This window comes from Crinia signifera, chromosome 12 (assembly GCF_055691185.1).
Source record: "Crinia signifera chromosome 12, ASM5569118v1, whole genome shotgun sequence".
In the NCBI taxonomy this organism is placed as follows: domain Eukaryota; kingdom Metazoa; phylum Chordata; class Amphibia; order Anura; family Myobatrachidae; genus Crinia; species Crinia signifera.
Window position 1 is genome coordinate 38,174,064 of NC_139228.1, and position 24,938 is coordinate 38,199,001.

The following is a 24,938-nucleotide window of genomic DNA, read 5'->3' on the forward strand; positions in this document are numbered from 1 at the left end:
GGATAGGGGGGGCGACGACAAATATAGGTGCCCCCACACACACACCACCTCATATAAATGTGTGTGTGCGCATGCATATAAAAGAGCATCCAGAATTTTTTTCTGTAAACCTTGTTACATTGCACCACGTTTATTATGGGATTAGAACTTTTGAACTGTAGATTCTAGCTATATAAAGTTACTACACGACATAGATCTGCCTAATAGTAATGGTTTTGAACTAAGAGTGTCACATCTATTGGAGTCAGTGATATTGATCTCTTCCAAGATTGAATCAGTTAATTGAAAGACAGGTGCCCCTAGTGAGCAGGAGCCCAGTGGCAGATAACTCCATTGCCTCCCATAGTTACGCCTCTGATGTGATTCTTTACTGCCTTCGAATAACAATCCCTACATAATCTACTTCCCATACCACATGAGTACCAAATCCCAAAATTCAAACAACTATACTGTATAAGAACACCATATTATTTGTATACCCAAACTCTGAAGCTTGCTTACCTTAGTGTTCTCCAAGTTTGGCATTTCTGCAGCCTTCTGGGCGAGGGTAAACAAATTGGCTTCCTGTGATATGCGCCGCCTTCGCCGGGTCATCTGGATCACCGTAACAGCTCCAGAAGGCTGACTTGGCCCCACTGAAATCTGTTCAGCAGTTGCCTGGACTTCTCTTGCTCTACCGTTTTGAGGCGGTGGTGCCTGATCTGCATTGTGGTGACTGCCATACTGATTTTCCTGGCCCGGTATTTGTGAATTTCGTGGCATTGGTTGGTAACCTCTCTTGTACCGCTCTTGGGCATCTAACTGCTGTTGCACCGCCTGCTCATACTGGTGATGCGAGTATGGGTTATTGGACTGTTCCGCCCCTGTGGGAGGCAAATTTGGTAGACCTTCTTTGGAAATTCTACGGGACCTGCGAGGCAAGGGGATTTGCGCTTTGGGCAAAACAGCCTGCTGGTTCTGCTCTACAAGAGCTTTCATATATTCCTCCGATGAAGGAACCCGTTGTTGTGGATTTAGTACATGCATGTTCTGCTGAGCAACTCCATGAGTCTGACTCATCTGAATGGCTTGCTGCATGCTATAGGCTGCCTGCTGCTGTTGCTGTTGCGTTGGGTAAAAGTTCTCAAAAAGTTGCATCTTAGGAAGAGCCGTCTGCTGTTTTTGCTGAGCTGCATAAGCAGCATTGGATTGGGCATCTGGAAAAACATGGAACAGTTCTTGTAAAGAAGGTTTCTGACCTTGATGGCCAAATGCCATTTGGAAAGACTGTAAGGAAAGATGCTGATTGTGCTGCTGCTGCTGTTGTTGCTGCTGCTGATGATGTTGTTGCTGCTGCTGCTGTTGTTGTTGCTGTTGCTGTTGAGCTTGCAGAATGGAATTTAAATGTGCCTGTTGGCGAGCTAGCGTGTGCTGCTCTAGTTGTGCCTTTTGAGACATCATTTGTTGAAGAGCATCTCCATACATATCTAGTTGAGACACCCCAACGCCTTTATCTTGGCTTCTCTTGATCGGCTCATGATGGTTGTAATACGAAGGCATCATTGAAACCGCATACCCAGGTGCATTCCTTTGCCACATGCCAGCTTGTTGAGCTTGCCACGTGGCATCAGTCCTTTCATTTACATTCCACTTTCCAGTAACCGGCTGCTGGTTATGCCTCAAAGAATCAGGTCTCTCTTGAGCATACATGACTGTGTTCAGCATATTGGTGGATGCCGCAGAGAAAGAGTCTGGTTTGGGAAACTCCGAAGCCTGGGAGATTGGTATACGGGACACGCTCTCATAGAACTGCTGCTCTTTTACCTGCTCTTTGCTGGGCACCGGTTGGCCCTGTGATTCGCTGAAAAAGGTTATCTTTTTTCCTGTTCTTTTATTCGAAGCCTTCTGCGGAGGCTGCTGATTCATGGTAATCAAACCGCATGCAAATCAGGAGATTCCTCCAAAGTCCATCCAATACGAAATAACTGAAAGGATTTAAAGTTCCTTGGAGAGTTTACAGATGTATAAATAGCTCTCTAAAGCATGGTGCACTCAGTTTCCTCACCAGTCTCGAATTGTACAGTATCTGAAAAAAAGAAAAGAAAGGAAAGGACTTATGAAACGATGAATCACAATGAATGACTTGCGGGGGAGGGGGGGGGGGGGAATTAAAAAATGAAGCCATACACATTTAATGGTTACATAACAAAAATGTTCTAACGAAACAAGAGCATTGAAGAAGCTGTAAAAAAATTAAAACCACAACTCACATTCTTCTTACCAAACCTGAATATGAGAATACCTCCATATTGCAGCCTTTATAGGAACTTCTGTCACTAACTCAAACAGGAAGCAGACAACACGGGAGACGGTCGCTAGAGGACACTTTCGACATACATTAGGCCGATCACTAACGGTCGACAGGGCTTAAGTTGACACATGAAATCGGTCGACATGACTAAGGTTGACACAAGCATTAAGTCGACAATGGGAAGGTCAACAGTGAAAAGGTTGACATGAATTTTTCCGTTTTTTTTTTCCTTCCAAAAACAGGCGGTGTATAATTCCCTACCATCCACTGGGGCGTGTAGGGAGAATATAATAGTGTGCCGAGGGCAGCGAGGGGCAGTGCCCAAAGCATGGCGAGCACAGAAAGCCATGCGAGGGGACGCGGCACACTGATTTGGTGTCCATGTCGACTTACGCCAAATTTAGAAAAAAAATGGCCTTCTGACCGTCAACCAAATGCTTGTGTCAACCATGAGTCGACCTTTAGTAGTTGACCTTCATAGGTGTCGATCCTATGACCTATACCCAATTTAGCGCTATCAGGTGATTTTTGTTGGGTCCATCTCCCACTGATCCCCCAACTCCAGAGAACTCTGCTCAATCTCTACCACATCTTTTTTGTTGCCATAACTGCATTCGACCACTAAGCAATAAATTGTTTTGTTTTAATCTGGCAATGGTAGTGGGCCCTAATACACCATAAATATATCAAACCTGAACAACGATAAAAAGCACATTTGTAATTATATTTCAAACCCGGTGGGCCGTCTACCACCGCACAATTCTGCCTATGCAGACAGCCTTTGTGGGCCATCTGACAGTAATTTAAGATATTCTGTATCGCCCCAGCGGAACACAAATATACATTGTTCTAGGATTCCAAAAAGGATGATAAATGTATTGAGCCCCTTAGTAATAAATCATTTTTTTATTGCACAGGATGTCTCCGGTTCTTAGCTGGATAGATATCAAAACTATTTACCAATGGTATCGGACCAGCAATGCTTCCAAACAATTGGTGGGCAACCTGAGTGAAAACTGGGCTGGGTGTGGTGAGGGGAAACAGGGTTAACCGGTTTTGGCCCGGTACCTAAATCGGTTGTAATTTTTTTGAGGGACGGCTAACTGTTACACTTACACTTATGAAAAATATAAAAATCGCAAGTAGAAAACTACCCACCAGGCATACAGCATTCAGTGCTGGAATCCTGACATCAATGAGGATGACTGTGATGGAATCCCAAGGGCTGGGATATCAAAGTGAAGTATGCCGGGCCAGGTTAGGGACAGGCTGTGGGAGAGAGGGTAGGTTTAGGGGGTGGGGTGCTGGGGTTAGGGATGGGCACTAGCAGGGAGTGTTAGGGCCAGGCTAGAAGGGAGGGTAATGCTGTGTACACACGGCAGCGATAGGGGCTGAAATCGCTGGGAATATGGTTGCTGAGCGACCATATTGCCAGTGATTGGAGTGTGCACCAGCGATAAATCGCCAGGTGCGCGCTCCCGTTTTCAGCCCCTGAATGGTCGCTGGTCGGAGGAGCATGCTCCTCCGACCAGCGACATCCCCTGCCTCTTCACCCAGCAGTGTGTTTAAATTTTTATCTGCGACCATCTCTGGTCGCAGATGAAAACGGGACACGGGGCAATAGGATTGCTGAGCAATATATTGCTAGCAATATATTGCCAGCGATCCTATTGCCCCGTGTGTATGCACCTTAAGTATATTTATCTGACCCCTGTCAGGATTCCCGCCTACGGGATGCTGGTATCAGTACTCTGCCGGTACCATGACCGCTAGTCATCCACAGGAGGAGCCAGGTACCCCAGAGATTAATGATGCAAGGCTCATGTTAAAGTGATCTGTGGAGATAGTGGAATCACGCCTTCAGCTTGCTATGGTTAGAAAGACGTTTCCTGTGGGATCTTATTGAATTTCATGCAGATTTCAGCTGTGGACACGTTACTTTTACTGCTGAAGCACGGTCACTGTAATGTAATAAAGGGATAAACTTACAACCATTATTATTTTCTGCCGGTTTAGTAATATTATCTGCCTGAGTAATGTGACAATTGTTTTGTAACTTTGAGAAATGCCATTACAGGAATACGGAACCTCTTGGCTGGCCTGCACTACTTACGCCATCAGCTGAAACACGACTCTGTCCTGCAGGCTATTGCATGGTGTACAATGTCATTCACTCTCTTGAATAATATATACAGTGACTCCAGATCAGACCGCAACTGAATAACATTTTCTAAAGATTCACAAGATGTCTAAAAAGGTTTCGGAGTGACTCTCAGAAAAAAAAAAAGATATAGTTTACAGATATTGAGGAAAGCTCAGGAAGAAAAAAAGGGAGAGAGAGATAAAGTAACGACCAAACCGTTTTATTTTAACAATGACAGTTCAAAGGTTTGATAAATTTCCCCCTCTGTCTTGGTGTAATCTCTCCCCTGCTTAATGAAGAGGCTTTGGGGGTGATTTAAAAAAAAGCAAACTACTCCTTTAAAATGGACAAAACCATGCTGCACTGTAGGTGGGGCAGATGTAACATGTGCAGAGAGTTTGGGGTGAGTTATTTTGTTTCTGTACAGGGTAAATACCGACTGCTTGATTTTTATACCTTACTTTAGATTTCGGTTTTAACACACCCCACCCAAATCTAACGTTCTCTGCACATGTTACATCTGCCCCACCTGCACATGGTTCTGTCCATTAAAGAAGGAGTTTGCGCTTGCAAACCAAGCAGAATCACCCTTTTATCCAGCCAGATTTATTAGAATGTATAATTCCTCCTGAATATTAAATGTATTTTCCTGTCTTGTGAATGGGCTTTTTCATTGAGGTCTCTATATATGTTTGTACTTTGACATAACTATATGAATTTTCTGTATTCAGACAACAGAGCTGACTCCAGGGAAAAATAAACTTCTCTGTCTGATCATCTATTTACAAGCGTGAAATATTCCTGTCAATCTTTTGACTGTCAGCCTCCTCATTGTCAACCTTCCAACCCTGTCAACCTCAGCCATGTCAACCCAATGTATGTTCACCTAACATCCCCTGTTCTCCTTGTACCCTACCCCTATTTCCCTTTATTATTTCTATATCTAGCCTTGTATTTGTATATTAATATTTTGTTTTTGGTTCTTTTATTCCTTTAGTCTTGAAGGCTTAAGGCCATTTCACCATATACAGCATTCAGCCCCCATAGCTCTATAGATCTTGTGGTTGAGGGCTGTGTTCTATTATTGCTTGTGTCACAGAGTTGCTGGCTGCATGCTTGTTGATTCTTTACTAAAAACAGAATGTACAAAATGCAAGAAAAGCTGCAGAAACTCATGGGATTTATTGCGCCTCACTGCTGTTTGTGCCAAGTGCTTGTAGCTCGTGTTAAACAAAGTAATAAATAGCTCAGAAACTCTACCACAAACCTGGCCTGTTCTTCTCTTTATTACAGATAATACATGTACATATCGGTTTGCCAGTCAAGGCGTATAAGGATAATAACCTCGAGTGAGAGTGTGTGTGCGCGTGTACAAGTCGACCTAGCCACTGTAGATCTGTCAATCGGATACCAAAAGCAACACTCACAACAGCCTGCATTAGATCCATGGTCGTTTTAGGAGAGGAGGAGGCTCGTGTGCAGCCTCCTCCAACCAGGCCCCTCCTCCATGCCAGCTGCAGCGGCAATAGGTGGGTGCTGTGGGTACAGCTGTCCCGGGCACGGCAACTCATTTTACCCACTGCATCCCCTGCCAATGCCTCCACTGGGCTGCCGGTGCTCTCAGTGCACTGAATGAAGCCCTGCAAAATCCCGGAGGCTTCGTCACCTCCAGACGGCGGCAGGCAATCAGAACTCGCGCAATGCCGGCAGTACACAAGCTCCGATTGGCTCACTAGCTGTGCCACATTTTAACTGGCTGCCGGCGTTCGGAGGCAAAGAAGCCTGCACTCCAGGAGCAAGTCTTTGTTAAGCCACAGCACACTGAGCAGGATGCAGCACAGTGGAAGGGGGCTGGGACCCGGAGCCGGTAAGTGTGGGGGGAGCCAGGTGGTAAGTAAGGGGGTGCGGACTAAAAATCAGTCCCAGGCCCCAAAATTCCTAGCGGCAGCCCTGTTAGTCGGGTCTGAGCACTACAGCGCTCATCCCCTACGTGGTGGCCATTTTTTGAGCGATTTCACATCGCTGCTGCTACTGGCAGCAGTGCTATACTGTGAGCTATACTAGAGCGCTCAGACTCCATCGCGATTTCGGCAGCGCTCCTGCCCCCCTGGGACTCGGACCTGTGTGCACCGCACACATTGCACCCATTATAAATATGCCATGGATTAGATCACATTCAGATACATGCTGCAAATCTTTAAAACAAAAGCAACTGCACTGACTACACTTCAGCCAGCTCCAGTGCAGCCATTTGCATTTTCTTGAAGGAACTCATGCAAGACATTGGGTAACTGCCGTCATACAGTGCTTGGGTCATGAGTTCTATTTTATTGCCCTATCTGTGTGGAGAGAGTGTGTGTGTGTTTTCCCAATATTTGCTAAGACAGGATGGCATTGTACTGAATTATTCATACAATTGGCTTCAAGTCTGATTATGTGCACAATAAACTGTAGATAAAACGAAGGGGGGGGGGGGGGGGGGTTATAGCGGGGCTGGTAAAACTAGTCTAGCACTCATTACAGTTACAGAAATCTCCAGTCAGAATTGATTCTCACAATATTTGACTACGCCTGGCTAGGTTTGTATGGACACTTCCGTAAATACCTATACATTTCTCACTTTGCTCCTCTACCTACTACCATTTACATTAACCTTCAAAGCATTGTTTAGCTTATCTTACAAGTTAGGGAACATTTTGTACAGATCACAATTATCCAGTTTCTATGGATACCTCCCAAAATGCATAAACGGCCTTTAGAACCATACGCCGATCCTGCTTTAAGAATAAAAAGCAACACCAAAGATATATGCATTATTCAGGCTAAAGCTAGCAGTAATTATTCCATCCTTCTACAGCATGTCAACAAGAAATCCCCCGGCACGTGCTGACAAACACAGTCACCGCCTTTAATTATATATAGAACACAGACGGTGCATGGATTTGAGGACTTGACTTTGCAGAAAACTTCTGCAAGCCCACGCCCTCATTATACAACAAGGTAAGCCGGTTTTAGTAGCGAGAGGTGCAATTCCCAGTTCAGGGGCGAGGTCCACACCGCTAAAGTGGGTCACCGTGCTTAGTCACATCCTTCACCCGTGCCTCTGCAAGAGCGGAGTCCCCTGACAGCTGGATCTTCAGAAAGGCCGTATTCATTACAAATTACTAATGCAACAAGCCTGTATTTGTCAATCAGTGTGAGCGCAGCATAAACACAGGACAAGCGGTCCTGGAGAGATGGAAACAGCGGCGCTGCACAGAGTCTTTCTGTTCATTTATCCTTGTCCCAAATCTGTACTTCTCCCACACTGCGCACTACCCAACAATGTGGTTTTGTTTCCAAATAAAAACGAATCCTTAACACATTACCAAAAAGGCTGAATCCAGAGAAATGCCAGAAATGAAAAGGTTTCACATTAGTATATTTTAGATCACCTTCTACATATCATTTTATAGAATGTACTTGATAACTGCGAGCTTAAAGCAGATTTGCTACTTCTTCATTCCTTCCGATTTTAGATACAGAAGGTCCATATATATTTGGACAGTGACACGGTGTTTGATGCCTTAGCCGGTTCTCAAAACATATTGAAGGTGCAGTTACATAATGAAAAGAAACGCAACAGTGATAATCGGTAACATAACAGAAGTCCTGAGCGTTCACAAAAACAACAGTGGTAGATTGTCACAGGATCTGATTTTAGAACTTAAAGGAGCGACATATTGGTACGAAAGTCTTCCAACCCCGGTGCAGGAGATCCCACACATGTTTTACATCCCAAACCAGCCTGGGGACTGTGCTGGCCATTCCAGGATTTGCAGCCTACAAATGGTATTTCTGACATAGAGGGATATTTAATCCCGGGTCATGACTATCAGACTGGCCCGACAGCCGTGACTATGGGCCTTATTCTAGTTCACTCTTCACTCTGACAAAATCCTTCTTAGATGGACAAAACATGTGCACTGCAGGTGGGGCAGATGTAACTTGTGCAGAGATAATTAGATTTGGGTGGGGTTTTACTTCAAAGTGAGATCTATATTGCAGGGTAGAAATAATGCAGCCAGTATTTACCCTGCACAGATACAACATAACTCACCCAAATCGAATTCTCTCTGCACATTTTACATCTGCCCCCCTGCAGTGCACATGGTTTTTTCCATCTAAGAAGGATTTTGTCAGAAAGAGTGAACTAGAATAAGGCCCTATGTCCCGTTTTCGGTCGGATCAACGAGAAATCGGCAAGGCAGGATTCAATGTCCCGCAAATTGGGGGCGTGGCCGCGAGATACGGCCATTAATCGTCAAGCTGCGGCCGGGAGCTCGACAATCCACAGTCGTTCTCGGAATAACGGGCCTGACTGCTCCTAAAGTCGGGCCCGTTCTGCGGAGATCCCTTTTCAATGTTGTCGGGAAAGGCAGCATTGAATAGGGCCCCGCCGCTATTTCCACTGTCGGGAATAGCGGCGGGAGATTGAATACCCCCCCCCCCCCATAGCCTTGAAGTACCTAACGGTAGGGTGAACCTTTGACTTACTAGACATAGACCAGAGGGTACTGAATGCCTTTCCCATGGTTATTGGTCAGAACAACATTTGAATTGCTCCATTTTGCACCCCCTAGTTGTAGCCAAAGGGGAAAACCATTAAATTGCCCTCACTGTGTCTGTTGCTCTGGACAAATTCGATCACTCTGTATCTCACTGGACTTGAATTGCAGAAATGCATAAAAAAAAAAAAGAAAGTTGAAAAAAAGAAAAAAAAAAAGAAAAAAAGAGTGGTATTCTAAAACTTTTGACCTGTATTCAAAAGCATCTGTGCTCCGACTTTCACCAAGAGCTGCAGTCCATCTACTAACCCAGAACATCAATTACATCTGTTATGTTTGTATCCAAGCAAAGAATATTTACAAACCGGATGCTTCAGACACATGCAATGGAATTCCTCAGTGGGAGCCCTGAGGAAGGCGATCCAAAAGCTTGCAAACAACATATGAATGTATCAACTTGCAATAGGTTTCTTATACCCCTTTCACACCGCACTTGTTAAACGGTATATTGCCGTTTTTTTTCCCATTTCAAAACGTTTAAGGCTGCAGTGGGAAAGCGCCAGAGTTGATTTACCGGTTAAAGATAACTGGTATTTCACAACGTTTAAAAAGCAGAGTCCTACACGTTTCAGAGACGTTTTTTATGCAGTGAGAATGGCTCTGAAACGGTATTTAGTAAAAACAACAGATTACAGACCTGTGATAGGCTGTCCCCTGCATTCTGCCTTGAAACGTGTTCAGGGGATTAAACGGGTTGACTGATGTGAATGGTATTTAAAACGGTAATCTACTGCAATGTGAAGGCTCAGACCCTTTTTAAAAACCGTTTAAAAATACCGGTTTTTGAAACGTTTTGGCAGTGTGAAAGCGGTATTACAGGCTAACCGCATATATTCTAAACAATAACAAAGGGAAATGAGATAGATATCAACAAGGACAAGATACTGGAGAAGTGGAAAAATACTGCAGCAAATTAAAATTGGTTTACAGGCAGAAATCAAGGCGAGAGGAAGATGCAAACTAAACCCCACTACAGAGACTTTTGCAGATAAATAATTCCAAGGGGGTGATTCGGGTTGGTTTGCAAAAGCAAACTCCTTCTTTAATGGACAAAACCCATGTGCACTGCAGGTGGGGCACATGTTGCATCTGCCCCACCTGCAGTGCAGCATAGTTTTGTCCATTAAAGAAGGAGCTTGCTTTTGCAAACCAACATGAACCAGGCCATAAAATTTTAGTAACAAATTAAATGGCATGTTCACTCAATACAAACATGCAGGAAAATATTTAAAATCATTAATAGATCATAATACAGAAAAGGGGAAGTCCCCCCCCCCCCCCCCAAAAAAAAATGATACTGTGGTGAAGAGTTTCAGGCGAGGGCTCGGCAGATGTTGCCAAGGCCTGCCTTCTACAGGTAATCATACCTCCCAACATGACCCTCTTCAGGAGGGATACAATGCTCTGTTCCTGGACTTCCCTCTTAATTTAGGATGGCCATCACCTGTGTTGAACAGGTTAATTGAAAAGAAAGGTGTTATAACACAGGTGATGTAATCATACATTAAGAGGGAGGTCCAGGAACAGAGCATTGTGTCCCTCCTGGAGAGGGTCATGTTGGGAAGTATGGGTAATTGTGGGGGGGCCTCCACTTAGAAACCCTAACCAATATGGCTCACTACCTGCCAGTGACTTAACTCACAGAGATATTGGAGGCACTGGTCACCGGGCTCCAGCTGTCAGAGGGGCACCATGAAAAAAGACAGAGGGGCCGCTGAACTCTATCCACTCGTTTCATAGAGACTTGCTACAGTCAATGCTGACTCACAAAGCCTATTTGTAGTCCCCTTTAAGTGTGTGTATACAGTGAGAAACAGCTCTGCTTGTTGTGTCATATGATTAAATAGCAGACGTTTTAAGATATTGCACTAATTATAACAATTATTATTAGAGACAGCACAGGACAGCAGGATGGCAGGTTATGATTTGGGTCGCGCTTTGCAAGCATTGGGCAGATGAATACCCCCCAGTCAGTGCTGAGTGTTGTGTGTAAGCAGGATTAGCTAATTTCCCTTCAAAGCATCAAATCAGCCTGGCAATGTTCTTACCACACTAGGTCAGTCTGACCTATGTACACAAGTAATGTGTGCCAAGCTTCTTACAAGCCCGACAGAGTCCCAAGACCTTTGCTGTCTGCAGCAGAGCTCTTAAAGAATAACAAATACGAGTTATTGAACTTACAGTAGACATATATAGGACGGTGTAATGGTTAGCATTACTGCCTCACAGCACTGAGGTCATTGGTTTAATTCCCATCATGGCCCTAGCTGTGCGGAGTTTGTATATTCTCCCCGTACTTGCGTGGGTTTCCTCCGGGTACTACGGTTTCCTCCCACAATCCAAAAATATACTGCTAGGGTAATTGGCTCAAAGCAAAATTAACCCTAGAATGTCGGTGTGCTTGTATATGTGGTAGGGAATATAGATTGTAAGCTCCACTGGGGCAGGGACTGATGTGAATGTTTAAATATTCTCTGTACTGTGCTGCGGAATATGTGGATGCTATATGATACCCCTTTTACACCGAGGCAAAGACCCAGGTCAGCGTTGGTGTAAAAGGGGCCAACCCAGGTCCAGTAACACTGGTTTCCTACCCAGGTCCTGACCAGGGTTGAACACTGCTTAGACCTGGGTCTTGGGCGGTGTAAATGGTCCCAACCCAGGTTGGGTCATTCGGGAAGTGCTGAAAGTATATCAGAAGTGAAGACAGCAGCCAGAAAGCATACAGGTAGGGGGGGCTGGGGGGAGCACATAGGAGATGCTGCACTTTTATGTGTCCTTGAGCACTGAATACAACTTTTTGAAAAAAAAAAAAATTTACAAAATAAACCAAAATTTTTCAATGCTAACTTGTCATATCTTAATTTTTATTTTAAATCATTGAGGGAATGTTGTCTGGTAGTTTATCAGTCCTTAAATGGACATTTGTAATGTCATCCATATGGAAAGGCAGGGCTGACCCAGTGGGTCACAGTGCTGTGTAAATGGGGTATGAAGCTGGGTCCAACCCTGGAAACCCCTGTGTTGAAAGACCAGGGTCCGACCAGGGATTTTGGTGTAAAAGGGGTATAAGAAACTAGTAATAAATAAATAGGAGTATAAACTATACATTTTAAAACCATAATTGTGCCTACATTTTTAGGTGTTCTGACATCTACTTTGGAATGTTAGAACAATTTTGCAGAATTGCCCCTGGTAATAGATTATAGGACTTGGAAACAGTATTTCATGGAAATCTTGAAATCACACATTAATTTCATTGTCTGCTTGATATGGCTGAACCTCATTTTAATTAAAGCAGAGGCATTTCAATAATTAGTAAAGGCATTCGGTAATAGAAATGGGGAAGGGAAACATGAAAACTTGTAAGGGTTAGCATTACTGCCTCACAGCACTAAGGTCATGGGGTCGATTCCTACCATAGACCCTAACTGTGCGGAGTTTGTATATTCTCCCCGTGCTTGCGTGGGTTTCCTCCGGGCGCTCCAGTTTCCTCCTACAGTCCGGAAATATATGGTTAGGTCAACTGACTCTCAACATAAAAATAACCCTAGAATGAGTGAGCGTGAGTGTACATGTGTTAGGGAATATAGATTTTAAGCTCCACTGGGGCAGGGACTGATGTGAGTGTTCAAATATTATCTGTAAAGCGCTGTGGAATATGTGTGCGCTATATAAGAAACTGGTAATAAATAAATAAATCATACACCTGCTCTATCCCTAAGCATTGGGATAATTTCCACTTATGATAAACATACAGTCCTTTTTTTTGGGGGGGGGGGGGGGGGGGGGGGGAAGAGGTTTATAAACCTGGCACTAATGCTTCCTGTGTTTATTGCTGATTTATGGCTTACAGACGTGCTTAGCTTTAGTCAGCATTCCCTGGATGTGAGCAGTGACCATAAAAGACAACTACAGTGGCTATATATGTGTACAGTGAGGGAGAGGGGTCACAGGTCATATCGCCAGAAGGTCATGTAACGCTGTGTACACACGGTAAGATTCTGGATTCCAATTTTGACTATACAGTCACAACTGAATAGAAAGTTAAAGGGGTGTACACATGGTGAGGTTTTAGAAGGAGATTTTGACTAGATAGTCAACATCTCCTAAAAGGTTCGCTAAAACCGCCCATTGCGATTCTAAGTCAGTATCTCCTAGCATAGATACAGCTGTGTACACACAGAGCAATATATTGCTCAGTGTCCCTTTTTCATCGGAGACCAGAGATGGTTGCTGATAAAAAGGAGACTGCCAGGGGAAACAGCTGATCGCAGTAGAATGCTCCTCCGACCAGCAACCACCCCAGGGCTGGTTGTGGGAGAGCGCTACCGGCTACAGTACACATGGGGATATGGTTGCTTAGCAATATCCCCGGCGATACAGGCTAGAATTGCCCCATATGTACAGGCAATTTTGACTAGTCCATTAGTTAGACAAAATCGCTTGGTCAATATCTCCAGTGCATCTAACCAAAATTGCTTAGTCAAAATTGGCCAATAGCTCACCCTGTGTGCAAAGCTTGCCTGAATGGCAGTGTTCATCCACATTCGGTGCCGATCAATGCCGATGCACGCCGTGAAAAACTCTAATTTCCCCAGATCTCAATCTGATTGGGCAGCTGTAGGGTGCGCTGGAAATACTAGTCCGGGCCATGGAGTCTGGTAAAAGCTTGGTGCCAGGTACCACAGGACACCTTCAGACGTCTTGTGTAGACCACGCCTCGATAGGTCAGAAAGGTTACATCTATATAGTATGCCATATATTATTACGTTATTTACTTTTAGAGCAATCATTTTACTTACTATATGGTAGATCATTAGAATAAAATAAATTTAGCCCTCCAGTTTCATTGGCTCTTCATAGCATGTAATCTTATCTCAATGTTACACACTGTAAATGTCATGATAAACTTACTTTTAATCTAGATAAAGATCAAATTACTGAACTTATTACCCTAGCTTCTTATTGTAGATCTTCAAGAGTCTCTTGGAACCTAAGTGAATGTCAAGGACAAGTGGAATCCTAGCAACCAATGCCATCCTAGCTATCATTTGTCCAATGTAGTACACTCTATAAAATGAAATCGGATTGGTTGATAACACTTATTTTATTACACAAAATGTTGCAAGTCTAAAACAGATGCTGTAGAGTCAGCTATTTGGAGGTTTGTAGAGCTGCAAGTTTGAACAGCAAAGGTTGAGAGGACATCTGGCATCAACAAATTCTACAAGGCACCCCTGTGAATAACCTGGAGGCACCCCTGTGAATGAACCCTGAAAGGTCCAAATGCTAACTGCAATACAACAATGAATGCCACTGAAAGCTCAGGGCACACAACTGTTTTTTTTTTTTTTTTTTTGTACAGTTGATTTTCAAATTCGGTTTACACAGAGATTTTTAAACAATTAAGGGCGATATTGCAAGGTGCAAGCTGTTTGGCAATTTCTGTGAATATGCCCATATTTTAAAAGGGGCAATCATTTAGTAGGTAAAACCAGGTCAGTTTCGCCTTGTCAATGATTGCCGATTTAAACATACAGGTATAGACTTACACAAATTCCTAAATAGCCTGCACTTTGCAAGCTAATACATACTGCCCTAAATGTTAGCTACTGATGTCTTCTGTGTGTCCATTTATTGGGGATGCAGTTAAAATCCCGGCGGTCGGGATCCCGGCGTTCAGAATCCCGACCGCCGAAATCCCGACACTTTCTCCCTCCGTGGGTTTCCACGACACCCCTGGAGGGAGAATAAATTAGCGTGCTGAGCGTAGCGAGGCACCAGGCCCGCTGCGTGGAGAGCGCAGCTAGCCCGCAAAGGGGGGGGGGGGCGATCCACGTCCCCCCCTTGTCGGGATTTCGGTGTCGGGATCCCGACCGCCGGGATTTCATACTGAATCCATTTATTCTCCATCTCCACTACAACCCATATCATTTAACAATATAAATCAATAGAGAAATTTTAAATAAAAAGTCTCAGTAATTCTACTTAAAAGTACAAAACGAAAAACTACACTTACACAAATATGTAAATCCCATCTCGGAAATAGACCTGTTTGCCACTGAAACAATCTATCAATTCCTTAATGTAGACAGTACCCTGGTCACATATAGGACCTTATTCTAGTCCACACGCTCCTCTGCGTGTTCCCACAGGGGAGCAATGGTTTACAACTGCACACACACATGTATGCGCATGTGCAGCCACTTGGTACGCGTGGGCACGGCAAATTGATTATTCACCGCCTCTTTCGCACCTAGCAGTGCGGGCGGGGAGGCGGGGCTGAGACCATGAGAACACCCAGTGTTTCATGGGCGTTTCCGTGGACAATCGGTGATGAAGCGGGTGCGGGCCACTGACCTTAGCGGATATCAGCTGCCCCCCCTTTTCCCAATACAGAGAGCCCACAGATCTGACACCAGAGAGGTGTCTTAGATCTGCGAGCATTTGCAAAATCGTTCCATTGTCGGCGAACATCACATTATTTTGTCCGTGCACGCAAGGCTGGGAATGGACGTTTAGGCTAAACAGCCATTCGCATGCGTGTGGGGATATTCGGCATATGAGGGGGGCGGCCGTTCGTGCGGGCAGCGCAGACATGACATACAAAGCGGTGAATTTCGCATGTCAAGCAGAATAAGGTCCATAGGCCGAAGTCCCCAGTGCTGTGAAACACCAACACCACTTTATCATTTCTCTATTGAATCCTAGAAAAAAGATAAACCGAATCGGATTGGTTGCTATGGGAACATCATTTTTCAGGTTTAGAAGATTTAGTAAATTGACCCCTGAGTGTGCAAATACCCTTCTATATGGACAATTCAGCTTTATTGGGCTTGCATTTGACAAGAAAAAAAAAATTTGCTTTTCAGAAATATAAGGCTTATAAAAGTTTTGGTGGTAAGTAAATAAAACAATGTTACTGTGGTGTGCGTGCCTAAATGGTGGGTTACAGCTGAACATTTACAGAAACTATTTCCTTGTAAGACTATTATTAGAAACTGGAAACGGTTGAAAGAACTATACAGTTGAATGAACGAAGAGATTAAAACAATACACACCAAGTGAGATCCAGATTACCATGTCAGGGTCAAACTCTCTCCTGCCTCCTTTTTGATAAGCCCCAGCTGGGCATCAGGATTTGCCTTCTTTATTTATTAACAGTTTCTTATATAGCGCACACATATTCCGCAGCGCTTTACAGAGTATAGTTAAACATTCACATCAGTCCTTGCCCCAGTGGAGCTTACAATCTAAATTCCCTACCACATATACATGCACACTGACATTCTAGGGTTAATTTTGTTGGGAGCCAATTAACCTACCAGTATATTTTTGGATTGTGGGAGGAAACCGGAGTACCCGGAGGAAACCCACCCAAGTACGGGGAGAATATGTATAAATAATCACGGCAAATCGGTGCAATCCACTACAACTTTTGGGCTAGTGAGGCCCATTTATTGTCTTCAGCGCAAGTCGGACCCATTCTCAGAACCGCAGTGGCTCAAATATGGGGATAGCATATCTAGAAGTCTCCCTCTTGTAGCGGTCGTCACTGGGAGTGGGCAATGTCCTGAAGCAGAGCTTTCCAAACTCCACCATTACAGTCCACTTTCATTTCCAGTTTAGGATATACATGCTTAGAGCTTCGCATCTCAGTCAATTTGTTTTAACCATCTGGACCAGTGGATATTCTTAAAATCTGAATTGTAAAGGCCCATACACACTGGGCGACTGAGCTAAAAGTCGCTCAAAACAGCCTGTTTGGGCGGCTTTCAGCTCAAAGCCGCCCAGTGTGTATGGCCCGGCGATGAGTGCTGCTGCGCGCTCACGCATCTTCGCCGGGAAAGCTGCTCATCTGCTGGTATTAGCAGCAGATGAGCGGCTTTGAGGACGGCTTTGCATAGCACTGCGCTATGCAACGCCATCCACCCCCTGCTGACAGCACCGGGCAGGGGGAACGTGGCTCAGTGTGTATGCACTGAGCAGCTTTCCCCCCAGCGATTATCGCTGTCCATACACGCTGGGCATAGTCACCCAGTGTGTGTGGACCTTGCATGTATGATGATATCACTAATTCTCACCTCCCTCCAGTCACTAGATTAGACATGCTTAAAAACCCATGGTAGGTGGAGAAAGCAATAAGAGAACCTGGAACCTCCCATTCTGATACTTAGACTCAGGAGTATCCTCAGCTGAAATACGGGCATTCCAAGACAATAAGGAATCATACTATAGAAAGTGCTGAGAAGTAAAGCTGTGTACATGCTGGCCGGCCATGCTCGCTAGCGATATCCTCAGTTTTCCTGCATGTACAGGACGTCGCTGAAGACTAGATACGGTCACTAATCGATGAATGAAAGACAACTAGTCCCATCATCTAGTGCACAGGTTCTCAATGTGAGTCCTCAGGACCCCACACAGTGCATGTTTTCCATGTCTCCTCCCAGAATAAAGTGAAATAATTAGCTCCACCTGTGGATCTTTTAAAATGTTTCAGTGAGTAATGAGTGCACCTGTTGGGTGACCTGGAAAACGTGAACTGTGTGGGGTCCCGAGGACCGAGTTTGAGAACCACTCATCTAGTGCAAAAGTTTCAAAAAAGGTCTTCAATCAAGTTCTGTAGGGTTCAGCACTCCTTTTATAGTTACATTAAGAAATAAAACATTCTGCGATATCACAAACAGTTCTCATAGGTAGATATGACTTAATGATACATTTGCAAAACAGCAAATATAATTAATCCATTTGTATAGGGGCAGACTGCACGTGTAAGGGAGGGATTCAGCCTAAAATAATTTAAAGATCTCCCATGGAGAGCACACACACACACACACACAGATTTGTGCTAAGCAATTTTGCTTAAGCAAAAAAAGGCCGGGTAGTGGTTCAGAATGAGAGATTGTGATCATTATCTCTCATTCTCACACAGAGAGAGATTTGCAGTCATTTGCTAAGCAATATGACTAGATTTTGAATGCATGCACTGACTTCGTTAGCAAGAGATATTTAATCTTTCGGAGCATACACACTGAGAGATCTGTGCTTACTTTCTATGCAATCTAGTCAGATTGCTTAGAAAATAGCACAAATTTGCTCCGGTTATACACCCCTTTAATGAAGTTCTTCTCCCCCCCCAAAAAAACAAAACAGCTTTCTTAAAACATAAAGATTTTCATCAACAGGATTAGACTCCATAATGGCAATACATAAATTAAACACCTTAAGGTGCATAATTCTGCTACGTGGTCTCTTCAATCCATTACTAAGCGGTGATGCTAACACTAACAGCTGAAGAATCAGCCCACAATGCAGAACATGCGAGTCCCGAATTAGATGAATTAACACCTTTCATTTCACTTCTCGGCCTTTTGGCTAAGATCAAGTGTAGTATCTGTTCTTATCAGTTGGGTATGGACTGGCCTCTGGCAGAGAATAGAGAAAGGTGAGACTGAGTAGCTGCTCTGATGGGCGGAGGGTGTGGGACCCCTCTGTTTTTTCCCGGGAGTAGTGAAAAGTCTCACTGAGTATCTTCACCTCTGCCTTTGGTAGGAGGTGTTGTTTCCGTAAATCCACTGGTAAGAGGGGGGGAGAAACACTGGGCCTAGTAGTTTGACTCTCTTGACGGGGTTTGTAGCCCCCGAAGGATGAGTCAGCGAAAGGCTCAGTCTAGTATCCAATCCCAGGGAGCGGAGAAAGGTTGGGACTGAGTAGATGGCTCCTGTTCCAGAGGTTCGTAGCCTCTGATGGGGAGACCGCGAAAGGCCCAGCTTAGTACCTTAACCCTGGGAGCGGAGAAACACTGGGACTGAGTAGATTGCTCTTCCGGAGGGGGTGCAGCCCCTAAGGGAGTCGTTCGAAAGGCCCAGTGGAGTACCCATTCCCATGCCAGGGGCTGGAAAATGCCTGCTGGTGAGACGGAGAAAAGCTTGGTCGGACGCTGAAGGGTCGGCTGCCTGGAGCCCGAGGCTGCACTGTGCCCCCGGGGAAACTCGGGGGTGCCTGATCTGCACTGGTGTCCAGCACCATGCACTTTATGGCACACACACTGCGCACTTCCCTCTAGGTTAGGCTACACGTCCTTACCTCGTCCTTTTGGATGGGGTAGGACAATTTTTTACACCCCCACCCCGGCCTTCTGGCTAGGGCCTCTTTTATTTATTTCTTTGATTTGCACTTTTGAGCACTTCACGTTTTTCGTTAGTTTGTCACGTTTTTTTGATTTGGGTAGTGCGGCTGTCCCTAACGGGCCTTCCGTTCCCCAAACGTGGCTGGGACTCTTCACCTTTTGGGGAGAGTCCCGGTCCCCTCGAGGGCAACCCCGAGCCGCAAGGCGGAGGGAAGCCTAAGTCGGGTCTCTCCAAAGCACGGGCTGCGGAGGACCCACCGTCCGAAACCCTTCCGGGGGTGGAGGAAAAGCAGGTCTCTCTAAGCTTCGGCGAAGAGGACCCACCGATCCCTTTTTTCCCTTCCTTGGCCTTATGGTTGAGGGGGGTTAGGGGAACCATGGGGCCTTTCTCCTTTGGGAGAGGGCCACACGTTCGTACGGCTGCCCCCTTTGCACGTGTTTAGGCACAGCACTGGTGGTGGTGGGAGCACACCTCGGGCTCCCTGAGTTTCTTCAAACTCAACACCTTTCATTTCAAATGCTTCACAGCAGCAAATGTGGATATGCAAGTGACAATAAGAATGTAAATGTATTAAGCAGAAAGTAGGTTTCTGCCACTGGAAGCAGGTGACAGAAAATAACTAATACTTGTGGGACGTCCCACACTCCTAAAATGATGTCATTATTTTCTTGAAGATACTAGGTGGTACTTTCATCATTATGGCTCTTTGGGGCAGATTTTTTAAGCGAAGTGATGAAGTGAAGGTGAAGTGATAAAGTGGCTGGTACTTGATCACCGGCCAAACAGCCCCTAACTGTAAAGTGACAGACTGGGTTTGAAAAATGACAGAAGCTGCTTGGCTGTTGTTAAAGTACAAGCCACATTCAGAGCCCAGCGATTGAGTTAAAGCCGCCTCGCCACGAACGTCAGTGTCCCTCCCAACGGCCAACAATGCCTGCATTTTCTGGGACACACTGAGAAAACGCTGGCATGCCGCCCCCAAAACGCCCAACACCTGTCATTCAACTTGCGAAAAAGCCAGCCGAGCGATCAGGTGTGAATCACGCCCTTTGGGTGAAACAGTGTTTTATACAGCTCACCAGCTATTGAGTGCATTTTTCCAAATAAATAGTACTGCCGATACAAATGAACGTAACAACTCAGTCTCTCACAGAGTCAAACAGCACATGCTCAGTAGAGAACTTGGTGGCCATCTTATTATAGGGCATGAAGCCTCCATGGAAACAGGAATACTGGAGTCTGCATAGTAAAGCACTCCTCTATGGTTAATGACACAAACCAGGATTTAAATAAAACCCTGTCCAAATAAGTTTACAATGAAAAACATCTGATATATAATTACGGTACTTGTGTACAATCACAGCTCCCACGATGTGCATCGTACAGGGAAAAATCGCATCGCATGCGATCGCATGAGATCTGATGCAATGCGATGTCATTTTTCACAGAAATTATGGACATGAGTTGAAATCATGTAAAATGCACCCCAAATGTCATTTTTCACACTGTACCACCCCCACTATCAAATCCAACCCGAAGCGTGGCGAGCGCAGTGAGCCCGCGTGGGGCGGCGGTACGCGTCCTATGACCTTTTCATACCCCCACTATCCGCGTCGGCGTGGAGTTGAGAATAGAAGGTGTGGCGAGCGCAGCGAGCCACCGAGCCCGAAGCGTGGCGAGCCCCGCGAGGGGACATGGATACCTGTGAAGCCCGCGAGGGGACACGGATACCTGTGAAGGTATCGGGCTGCGCTCGCCACGCTTCGGGCTCGGTGGCTCGCTGCGCTCGCCACACTTTCTATTCTCAACTCCACGCCGACGTGGATAGTGGGGGTATGAAAAGGTCGTAGGACACGTACCGCCGCCCTCGCTGCGCTCGCCACGCTTCGGGTTGGCATTGATAGTGGGGGTGGTACAGTGTGAAAAATGACATTTGGGGTGCATTTTACATGATTTCAACTCATGTCCATAATTTCTGTGAAAAATGACATCGCATCGCATGCGATTTTATAAAAATGCCTAAAAACACGGGAAAATCGCATCCCATCGCATGCCACTACATATGGCATGCGATGGGAGCCGTGAAAGTACACAAGTACCATAATTACAATTTCAAGTGCAGGTGAGAATATGGCTTGTGGCTATTAAAAAGGCAGCAGCATTATCTGTCAGAATTAACAGCCATGGAATGGACAACTGGCATTCAAGTGAAATATGGTTGGAATGAGAAGACATTCATTACTAGTGGTTCATCCCATTGAGGTGTACTGGAGAATGACAGGAGAGACTCTGCCTCCCCACACATCAAGCACTAGTGCAGGGGTAGCCAACTTCAGTCCTCGAGAGCTACCAACAGTTAATGTTTTCCAGATCTCCTCACAGAATCACAAGTGAAGTAATTACCTCCACCTGTGGATCTTTGAAAATGTTTCAGCTAGTAATGAGTGCACCTGTGCAGCAGCTAGGTTGTCTGGAAAATGTGCACTGTTGGTAGCGCTCGAGGACCGTAGTTGGCTACCACTGCACTAGTCCCACAGAACAGCCACGTCCAGCCTATGTATGTGCAACAAGCCGCCAATAACAGACTGTAAAAATATGTAGTACAAGTACATTAGCTAGCTGGTATTAACATCTATTGCAGAACTGGCAATACAGAAGTAATACTGCTTTATTCACGTCATATTTAATTACACAGCACAATGTATAGAGGAGTTTTTGCATTGATTAAATGGCCATTAAAGAATGATCTCACCAATATAAGTACACACATATTTTTCACCAAGGCTAATATCACATTCTTATCTGCTGATCATTCTGAACAATGACCATACTCATGCATGAAATGCCCAAGAGATACTGTACTCATACAATTCTGTCAGAATACATTTGCCTGCTAATGTTATCAGTGACCAAACAGCCGAACAGATAAAAGGCCAAGTTTTATAGCAGACAGGAAGGCCACAGTACAGTAACCGATTGGATTTCCTCAAACGGAGGTGACACCGGTTGAAATTAAGGTGCAATTAAAGAGACATCACCGCCATGAATCTAATAAACTGAAAATCGTTTGTGTAGATTCCCAGCATAACACGTATAAAGCAAATCCGCCCACATGCCAGTGCTGACAAGCACACTGCACATGCCTGCAAACACACCCGTTATCTGTGGAATGTTTTCCATACCAAAGCATGCACAACATAAAAGGGAGAGACATAAAAAACAAGCACAGGCTCCTAAACTGGAACTCTCGCAGCTTAGGAAAAAAATACAACTTCTACGTGTGTGCAGAAATACTAATCTCATCTAATGCAAAGAGCTTATGGGTTTTTTTTTTCTTTTCTTTTAACAACTAGTATTAATTCAGCTGTTGTTTTCTTAAAGCAATGCAGCTGTTAAGCATGAATGTCCAGGGTTCTAGACAGCCTGTCGCTAAGAGACTGTTACACAATCCAGATACCCAATCAGAAGCGGTTACTAGAAATGCTATGGGTTGTTCTTTTTTCCTCACACAATTGTTAGAAAAACTCTTTGTTCTTAACCCTTAAATATTTTTCTATTAAATAAAACTTTATTAATGACAAAGAAACAGAACAGGAAATGCTATCTATTTTGATATTGGGATCGCGTAGCACCGTTCAGCAAGTCTCTGCACGTTTGGAAAGAAAAAAATGTAAAGCATGCACTGTCAGTTTTAAAAACAACCATTGGAACTTGGGCTATGAGCAAATATACTTGTTATAATATTATTATTATTTTATTGTAGCTTAAGTTTACAGCAAATATTGCATCATTTGTATCAGCACGCGTCACATTGGAGCTTACAGCTGGCCTTACACTTATGCGAATTCTCCAAGGGAGATGTCGCAAAAGATTTCCCTTGAAACATTTGGGCAGCAGGATCGCATGCGGTCCTTTTTAATGTGACATATTGAAGGCGACCCCAGCCAAGGATCTGGCCCCGATATATCTATAGTGCAGAAGTAGCGATGTAGATGTTCTGATTCAATGCACATGGGACCTCACATCGGATCAATGCTTAAACACATGCAATTTGCCAGTTTTCATCCCGATGAGTCGAAATCGGGCAAAATCGGACAAGTGTATGACCAGCTCAAATTCTCTCACAAACTAGGAGCAAATTTGACAGACTCCAATTAGCAAACCAGTATAGCATTGAAGTATGCGAGGAAAGCCAAACACCCAGAGGAAGGTCACCCAAGTGCAGATAGGGATCAGCCATGCTGCAAAATGTTAGCAGCCTGAAGCTACAGTGCTGCACAAATGGTTTGTACTCTATACAGGGGCTAGATCTGGGGTAGCCAGTAGGAGGTGGGGATTCAATGGTTTTGTGGGTGCCCAAACTTAATGGTCACCCACCGGAGATATTCAATTGTTGACTCAATTTGGCCATGCATAACGTGTGTGTGTGCCCCCATTAGTACCAGGTTTAGCTGCGCAAAGTCGCCAAACCCATCTAAATTCCTGGTCGCACATTCCAGCTCATAACTCAGGAAGCTGCGCGCTAAAATATGTCTGAACTGTGCCACACTTGTATTGCTCAACTGGGTACCATTTACATTTAGCCGGGAGAGCTTTGGCAATTGAATTCCTCTCCAAGAGGTAAAAATAAATGGAATACCTCCATATTGAACCACATTTATGTGTGGTGAACAAGGATCAATATTGTTCCTGGTCCTCTTTACAAACTCCACACAGATTAGGCCGTCTGTGATGCCAAGGACAAGAAAGCCTAGGGCTTATTTAGATGCTATAAAAAAAAAAAAAAATATATATATATGAAGTTTATAAATGAGCCAAAAACTGGATGGAATTCTGGCCCAGAAAACTCTGAAACCTGGAATTGGACAAACGCTCTCTCTCTCTCTCCTTTACACAAAACCTTGGTCTGTAAGATTGTTTCCAATGAGAGCATTACTACATTACATTGCAGCCGGCTTGGCCGTAGGAAACCACTGAATCTATCAAAATACTCTGAAAAAAAAAAAAAAAGCACTGAACTAGGGCAGCACATGACGTTTTAATGAGGTTCTCCCAAACAATGCTCTCACTTTGTATTGCACACTGCTACGGTTCTGCACAGCACAGGGAATGGATTGAGAGATTGCATGGCAAAGCAGCTTTTGGATGCACAATGCAAGTCATAGTGCACTCCACAGCTGTTTTGCTCTGCTACCATGCAGAAAATGTTAATCCGGTCAGGATAAGAAACTCAGCGTACAGCCATAGGGGACAGAATGCTTACAAGCATATCATCACTTCAGGATGAATGTAAAGATTATGGACATCTTTGGGTTACAGAATCTACACCCGATGAGGATGCTCCAGAGTCACACAATACTGTAAACAGCATATATTGCTGTAGTTCATCTGTTCTCAAACTGTGGGTCCTGACCATCTCAGCATGGGGTCGCGACTCCATGTTGCTGACCGTCAGGCTGAAGACATTTCTAATCTCAGTCAGTGATTCAAGGAGTCTGAAAAATCTGTTGAATTGTCTGTTAAGGCCTGTACACACTGGGCGACATTGAGCTGAAAGTCACTTAAAACAGCCTGTTTGGGCGGCTTTCAGCTCAAAGCCACCCAGTGTGTATGGCCTGGCGATGAGCGCTGCTGCGCGCTCCCGCATCATTGCCGGGAAAGCCGTTTATCTGCTGGTAATACCAGCAGTTGAGCGGCTTTGAGGATGGCTTTGCATAGCCGTCCTCTCCCCGCTGACAGTGCCAGGCAGGGGGAATGCGGCTCAG

At 44.8% G+C, this 24,938-nt stretch overlaps 1 protein-coding gene and 1 pseudogene across 2 annotated transcripts in view; one reads left to right on the forward strand and one right to left on the reverse strand.

The window, feature by feature from the left end:
• Positions 1-24,938, reverse strand: part of MIDEAS (mitotic deacetylase associated SANT domain protein) — an 88,621-nt gene that overhangs the window by 27,527 nt on the left and 36,156 nt on the right. For both annotated transcript variants that reach the window (XM_083167174.1, XM_083167173.1), the window contains exon 2: positions 502-2,065. In XM_083167174.1, the coding sequence (XP_083023300.1) occupies positions 502-1,905 (1,404 nt within the window). In that variant the 5' untranslated portion in view covers positions 1,906-2,065. The remainder of the gene's footprint in view (positions 1-501; positions 2,066-24,938) is intronic.
• LOC146050907 (U2 spliceosomal RNA) lies at positions 18,399-18,535 on the forward strand (annotated as a pseudogene).